General features: G+C 40.5%; 1 protein-coding gene across 1 annotated transcript; it reads right to left on the reverse strand.

Moving 5' to 3' along the window:
- Nucleotides 1-1,494: 1,494 nt before the first annotated feature.
- On the reverse strand, nt 1,495-6,632 carry LOC115348559 (beta-microseminoprotein-like). Its single transcript, XM_030031452.2, has 4 exons — nt 6,521-6,632; nt 3,375-3,474; nt 2,738-2,840; nt 1,495-1,856 (listed from the first exon to the last, which is right to left on the reverse strand). The coding sequence occupies exons 1-4, from the start codon at nt 6,521-6,523 to the stop codon at nt 1,727-1,729; spliced, it is 336 nt and encodes a 111-aa protein (XP_029887312.1). The 5' UTR covers nt 6,524-6,632; the 3' UTR covers nt 1,495-1,726.
- Between the last annotated feature and the right edge of the window lie 1,120 nt (nt 6,633-7,752).

The following is a 7,752-nucleotide window of genomic DNA, read 5'->3' on the forward strand; positions in this document are numbered from 1 at the left end:
CCTCCTGCAGGATATGAAAACTTTTTGGAGAAAACTTACCTTAGGACCTTAAGCAATGTGAGAACATTCATTTCCACATGCTGCTGTTTAGAGGAATGACATGATTATATCAGTGAATGGAAGTCAGATTTTAAAAACACATATGCAAATTTTTATACTAGAAAAAGCTGAAGTGACTCTAATTCTGGCCCCTCATATTTTTTCAGCCTTGCAGGAACCAATTGTACAGAAACACAGAGTTATTGACTGATATCCAGCCTGCAGTGCAAAGAACTTTAAAAGGCGAAATATGTAATACCAGTGCTTGCAAAATGCTTGGATATTTTCCCAAAAGGAAGTATCTCAAGTGAAGCCATAAGAAAGTTTAAAACAATGTTCAGAGGCAAGTTACCAAAAACAAAGCCAGAGAAAACATACCACGTTAAACCCTTCTGATTTTACTGATGGTTCACAGAGCTTGAGACTGGTTGTCTTGAGAAGCAAGTACCCCCGCTGAATAAACACAGGCTGACAATTATTTTGGGCCAAGTGAGGATCCCTGCCCTAAGAATGCTCAGCTGTATGTAACCTCATACTTTTACAAGAAAACAGACTTGTCATGATTATGGAGCATTGTTAAACAGTCCACTTGTCCTGAAAGATGTGTTTCTTTTCAAACCATACAACTATTAACTGCAGACTGTTGTGTTTTTTTAATACTCAATTCTGGAGCAAAGAGGCCATGTAGGAGAAACATTTTATAGGGTATTGTTGCCTGGTCTCCTACATGTGGGCAGATTTAGGATATTACCAATTGCCAGGTGGGAGATTCTATTCTGAAGCCCATCACTGGCTGGACTTCTCTCCCCAGGGAATGTGGGGAATTTTTATACAGAAGAGACAGAAGGCATCTGCTTTTTATTAGTACCTCAAGCTCTGCTGCCATGAGGAAGCATGTCTCCAGGGGGTGATCTAGATCTCTTTTTCAGTTTGGGCAAGAACCACTAATGCAGCACCGTGTATGCAGACTTTCAGGAGTGGGGCTTGGAAGAGGACACCTGGCAGCAGGTCAGAGTGGTCAATGGAGAGGAACAGTCACTGCTATGGGGTGATGACACTGCTGAAAAGAAGGGGAAAAAAAAAAAAAAAACAGGGAGAAAAATGATGATGGTCTTCCATCCTCACTGTTTCTTTCAGATGTCATAGTTGTTAGCAGCACGGGTCTTGCCAAAATTCCTGCAGCATTTCAAGTATGCCCTGAGTAGAAGCCATTGTACAGCATGTCCCAGACAGTGCATCCCTTCCAAATGATAATGGATTTTGACACCTGATGAGCTAAAATGTCTGCTCTGACCCTTGGCTAGAAACAGAACCTGCAAAGCATGAGAGCGGCTTGTGCCAGGGTACTGGTGCACAGCATGTAGGAGTAGTGAGGCGAATGCATTCCTTTCTCAAAGAAGGTGACATTGCCCCATGTTATTACATAGAAAGAACCATCATTATAAAGTGTTCCTGGATGTTTCATCTGGATTTATTTTATTCAAAAAAGCTCAGTGATACCAATGCAAGTAATGACAGAAATGAGACACTGTATCTAATTATGCATCTTGTATACTGAATTAGAACAATTAGGAGATTAGAAGTGAGCTGCTGAAGTACTCTCTCTTACAAGATCTCCCATGTCTTCAAGCTTCTCTGTGATGGCAAAGCAATTCCACTGTGCAGAGAGGTTCAGAGCAGGTGGTTGTTAGCCCACACGAGAATAGACGGGACACTCTTTTGAGGGGTCGCTCTTCTGCACCACGTCGTAGTCACAGGTTTTCTTGTTGAAAACAACTTTGCAGTTCTCTTTGTCATAACCAATAGGAGTATGAAAGCTGTTATTGGCAAAGAGAAAGCAAATGTTAGATTGAGAGCAATAAAAGATTCAATACTTCAGGGGTTCAGTGATTGTAGCTTGAACTGATGCTGAGAGAGATCTCTGAAACTATGGCTAAGACCAGCCTAGCTAGCTTAAGTGCCACACAGCTACAGCTCCCAGGGCCTCCAATGATGCCTTGCTGCACTGTGCCGTGTAGATGCACCAGTATGCTCAGCACTAGCATAGGGATTTCTAGCACAGCACTCGACAGTGTGATTTGGCATGTTTTATCTCTTTTCCATTAATTTTTTATTATTGCCAATTTGCTTAGAATGTAGTAGCTGTTTCCTGATAGATTGAGTGTCACCTGAGCAAAGGCGATGATCATAATCAAGCCATTTTGGCCCTTTGAGAAGGTAGGATTAGAGAAAAGGAGGATGTTGGAGATAGATGCTTCAGAGCAGAGCCCTGTTACTCTAGAGTCAGCATATTCACTGGAGAAAAGCACCTCTGGAAAGGGATTCAGATTGTCATAAGCTCTTTAGAGGAGCTTCACTTAACTCCCTTGTGGAATGAATTCCTTCCTACCCCCACTTTTGCTGCTAAGGAAAGACTTAATTGCAGTGTAAGAGGCATTCACAAGTTCTTCAAAATTAAAGGCAAGCACCAACTGGATGTGTCTGGAAGGGCCTGTGTCCACTCCCAGCCAGCAGAAAGTGAGCTAAGGTAAATACAGCCAAGGATCCAAATGATCAAGAGCTGTATGTGGCTTGCCCTAGCTCTGTGACATGAGTGAGCAAAAACTCTCTCGTGCCCTTAGAAACTCATTTATCCCCAGCAAATGGAAAGCTGTGGTCTTCCTATGGGCAATGATGCTACCAAAAAGTTCAAACTTACAGGGAGCAGCAACGCATTGCATCTCGGCTGCAGCTGCATCTGAAGCAATTTTCTGTTCTCGCAATCTCTCCAAGGGGGTATAGTTTTCCATCCAGCATACAGCCTGCATAAGACAGCAGCAAAACAAAACGTTCTTTAAGCTTCCACATAAAGGCTGAAAAGTTTAAAAATTATTTCAAGTTTTCTGAAAATGTTTTTCTTGACAATAGTAAAGTAGAAGTCATTTTGTTCTCCGGGTTATTACCCGGACTATTTTGAGAGCCTGAACTTGTTTCTTCTTCACTTGTTAGAGACAGTTTTAGTGTGACAGATCTGGGATGAAAGAGAGCAACTCACCAGCCAGGTCTGCCACTTGGCACCAGACTTTATTCAGAATTACTCTTAACTCCTGCATCAGCTCCATGTGCTGGAATAGCAATAGCAACCTACTACCAATAGCAATAATATTGCTGCAACCATACTTAGTCCAGGGGAAGACTTTGTTTTTCCCTACTTTTGGCAACTTGGTGCTGGAACTTCCTATTCATGTCTTTCTGATATCTCGCCCCTCCCTTGTATTTTGAGCCTTTCCTGGCAGCTCCACATAGAGACAAGCTACCACAGAACAATCAAGTGAGAGGACCTTCCCTATTCTTACCTTTGTCGGCCTCCCCCGGCTTGTTGAGTTTAGAAAAGCAGTATGCATCACCCAGGGTCACTATGATGCCCATTGCAACAAGGAAAGCCAGAAAACTCTTCTGTAAAAGAGAACACAGAGCAATGGCATGAATTTAATTCCACTTTGATTATCTTTGTTTTCAAAAGCTACGTCACTGAACCTGAAGCAAAAAATAGAAATAATCTTATGTGTATATGAAAATGCTGGGAAAGGGCACTCAAGATATTTCACTGCATTGATGACTTTTTCCTTTAGGTGGGAAGAGACAAAATGATATGACATAAATGTGTCAGCAGCATCACTCCCTGCTGAAGTCCAATTTCTAGAAAACACAAAAAGCTTCAGTAGTATTATATACTTGAAAGCCCTGTCAGACTCTTATTAGTGCTTCATTTATTGCCTTTGAGTCAGATTTAGCTATTTCTCCAGCAAATCACTCTCTGTAGCATCCCATTGCTTCACTTTTGGGTACAGCAATTTCTCCAAATTTGGCAGAAGATTGGAGATCTCAGACCTAATTATATTCCAGTATTTTTGAAATAGGTGGCTGGGTGGAGAAGAGAGACACAAATTAGTATCTTAGGGCAACATTCCAGTGCTGTACACTCTGCTTAGCTGCACGTCAGCCATCTTGTCAAACCATGCACACACAGGTCTGGACATGTCACTGTACACCCTTCCTTTTGCCTAGTGGTGGCAACAGCTAAACACCTGTAAGAGCTCTTTAGAGATGTCTGCTGTGACCTGCCAAACAATCAGGACTTTTTGGAAAAAACCTACATAACTTTGTAATGGCTGTTATACTGGGGTAGAGGGACAGAGAAGCATGAGAGAGCTCAGGGTTGTTTTGATGGGTTGCTCAAGCTGGATAACTTAAGGCAAAAGTTTAGGAATGGCCAGAGACTGAGAAGCAACGGAGGAAGTTATTTAAATTTTCTTGATAGCACTTGCAAATTAACATGAAAGAATTGTAAAATGAGTAGATCTTTCCAAGTTACTGTTCTGAACTCCAGAGGCTGTTGCTGCTTGAAACTGGGATTTAAAATAGCAGTGAGAGACTTTGTGTTTAGGAAGCTCTGCTGTCTACCTTGGGTTACTTGAATCACGACTGTCAAAAACACTGAAAGGTCCTGAACCTTGGGCAGATGGGGAGGCAAGTAGAATCTCCTCTGTCTGCTGTGGAAAAAAACTCGCTATTTTATTACTTGATGTGCTGTTTTCTTACAGGGCTGAGGGACATTTATGGTTTAGTGAAAGGGAGGAGTAGGGTCTATGGAGTGATCTAGGAAGGGTGTAATGCTTAATTTCCATAGTGGTCCTGTGATTTGGAGTTCCTGATGCTTTGGGGTAGAATAGAGCCAGTTGCCACGCTGACCACTATAGCCAGAATGAGGGAAGTTAAGAAGAAAGACTGAAGCTCTTAAACTGTGCTATTCTGTGGTGCCTGGCCAAAGGAAAATTGCCTAAGCAACTCCTGTTCTGTGACGTTGTAGGATGTAACATTGCAGCTGGTGTCTCCTGAGGCTCCACTTGCATTCGGCACGGATCTGTGGGGCTATCTGTGCTATGCAGCGATTCAGGGCTTTGTGAGCTCAGAGCATCATGGCTTTCCACAGAGGATCTCAACATGCTTGGGATACTGCTTGCTGTATATTAGTCATCCATCTTGAGTTTGGTGGTGGCTTTCCTCCAAACCGGTTCAGCTGTTTGCAACAGCACAGGCCAGTTCCACCAGAGGTCTTGCTGCTGTTTCTTATGTCTTTATAGAAAGGACTAAAATCCTTCTATTGCTGTGCTGGGCTGTCTTCTGTGAATGTTTTATCCTTTGTTTGCTCCAACATTTGTACTTATCTTGCTATTCCCAGAAATGCCAGTCAGATGAACTTTGGCATGCTCCTCTCTCTAAAGACCAAAGTTCTGGACCTCCCACTGAATCTAAACAGAAACAGAAGGGGAAGTCTGTGGCGTCTAATCGCTGTCTGAACTGGCTTTATACTGGAACAACCAAAGGATACATCAGCTAAGCAACAGATAGTTAGCAGTAAAGGGCCCACATGAAAATAGGCTGAGCACAGAGGGTATCAAACAGGTAAGAAAGCACTGGCAGAAACAGTATCCTTTATTAGAAATGGCAGAGATTATTACTGTTACACGGATGCCAAGGGCTCTTAGTTAAACATCAGCCTTGTGTTGTTCTGGGTGGTTTGTGAGCAAGGCACTTCAAGGAAATTTTTTTTTTTTTTTTTTTTTTTTTTGCTTGTGTGCTCTCTTAAAAAGGGGATGCCACCAGTCATCTTGGAGAACAGAATCTTCCAGACTGGGTTTAATGGCCTTTGAAAATGGGTGAATTAATGTATTAATGTGGAATGAGGTACCAGATCATTTTGTTCAACTAAGTCTTGTCTGAGTATAGACAAGCCCTCAGGAAAGCTTAGGCAGAGAAAGAAGTAGATGATAATTTCTCCCTTTATTTATGAATCTACATATATTACAGAAAATACAGCCTCTTCTGTAAAACTTATGCCATTCCTGAGATTCTCATCAAAGGTAGTAATTGATGTCTGTATCTTTGGGGATTATGTGAGCATAAATTAGAGGAAAACTGGGCCATAGGGCTTTGTCTATCTATTTAGCATTACCTAACTGTTGATTTGGATTCTGCAAACACATCTGGAGGCTTGAAGAGCTAAAATAGGACACAACTTGATAGATCAAAAGAAAAATGCAGACAAAATACACTGTGTATTATACTTTTCATTGTAAAGGGACTATATTTTAAACTGTATTTCACATCCATAGGTTTTTAAAGCATGGTCCTAAATGTTGACAAAATTCTGAATATTTCCACAAACATTTCTGAGAAAAGGATAACAGCAAGTGAAAGATCAAGAGATATATGTGTACAGTTTCTTGCAAAGAATTACAAAACAAAGAACAAAATTCACAGTAATCTTCACAAAGGTGTCTTTGCATCTTGCAGTTTTTTAACAGAATATATTCACATTTAAAAATGTGTAACTAGGTGATTCTTTTAAATATCCTTCTTTTGCAGTTTTAAAGCAAATAGCTATCTGTAGCCTCATTTAAAAAAAAAAAAAAAAAAAAAATCTAAACATTTGACTTACCATTGTGGAATACTTGGCTTCCAAAGAGCTCCAAGTCTCCAGAAGAACTCTGCAATGCTTTATGTGGAATCTGAGAGCAAATATTTTATGGTGCCTTTATATTGAGCAACTCAAATTGGGGGGGGGGGGGGGGGGGGGGGGGGAGCTTATTCAACTCAAATGTGGTTATGTTGAAATTTCTGAAGAAATCATTGAAATTTTACCAGCTGGCAATGCGAAAATGTTTGATTCTGTAGAGCACTGACCTGGGTAAAATGTTGAACCCAGAACTTTGTATTCCTTGGAAAAATTATGATTAGAAGTGCCTTTCTCATGAAATACAAGTATTGATAGCTAAGCTGTAGGCAGTATTGTATGGTTAGGTGATTTATAGCTGTGGCAGGAATGTATGCTAACCATTTCTGCTATCAGTGGGCTGGAATATGCTTAGAGTAGGGAACTAGGTATTAATAGCTTAGGAAGTCTTTGCCAGATTTTTGCATACTCATGTTTAATGCTGCGGTGTGCCCTGCAAGATAGCTGAAGGTACTTGGCCACTACCAGTATCAAAACCTCTTAACATTCAGATCTTAGTCAGCGCTAGATCACATTACAACATTTCTCTTTCTTCTCAACTAAAATAAGGATTTCCTCTCAAATCAAAAGCCTGCTGTTGCTCCTGTGGGACTGTTCAGGCTTTGACATGAATAACTGTGACAGAGTATATGATCACTTTTATATGTGCAATATACTTTCACAAGCAGTGATAATTTTCAGAGTGCTAATCGAATAATCTGCTTTCTCTTGCTCCTGCAACCTCTTTTTAGAATGAATAACTGAGGCCCTACCTATGTTTCAAAAAGAAATACTTTGTTACAGATGCTGCCGAGCAATTTGAAACCCGTTCCTGTGGGAGATTTATCACCGTCCACAGGAAATTTGGCATATGGTTTTAAGATTACATTTAGAAACTTTGGACAAATAAATCCAATAAAATTTGGCTGTACTACAAGCTAAATAATTTTGGCCTTTTTTTTTTTTTTTTTTTTTTTTTTTTAGATTAAACTAAACACAGAGTTGTAAATACTTTGGAATGGTGGAATGGTGGCAAGAAAAATTATCGTTCATTTCCTCCTATGCACTATGTATTTCTGAGTACTACTAATAATTAATTTGGGTTTGGGATGTATTGAATCCAAAGAATTCATCAGGAGAAAAAAAATATAAGTGCATCGCATGACATAATTCCATGA

The sequence above is a fragment of the Aquila chrysaetos genome, chromosome 11 (assembly GCF_900496995.4).
Source record: "Aquila chrysaetos chrysaetos chromosome 11, bAquChr1.4, whole genome shotgun sequence".
NCBI classification, from domain to species: Eukaryota; Metazoa; Chordata; class Aves; order Accipitriformes; family Accipitridae; genus Aquila; species Aquila chrysaetos.

Coding starts and splice junctions, on each gene's coding strand:
- LOC115348559 (XM_030031452.2), bottom strand. Junction 2,841..3,374: donor GCCGGGGGAGGCCGACAAAG/GTAAGAATAGGG, acceptor TGTCTTATGCAG/GCTGTATGCTGGATGGAAAA. Junction 1,857..2,737: donor GCAATGCGTTGCTGCTCCCT/GTAAGTTTGAAC, acceptor TGCCAATAACAG/CTTTCATACTCCTATTGGTT.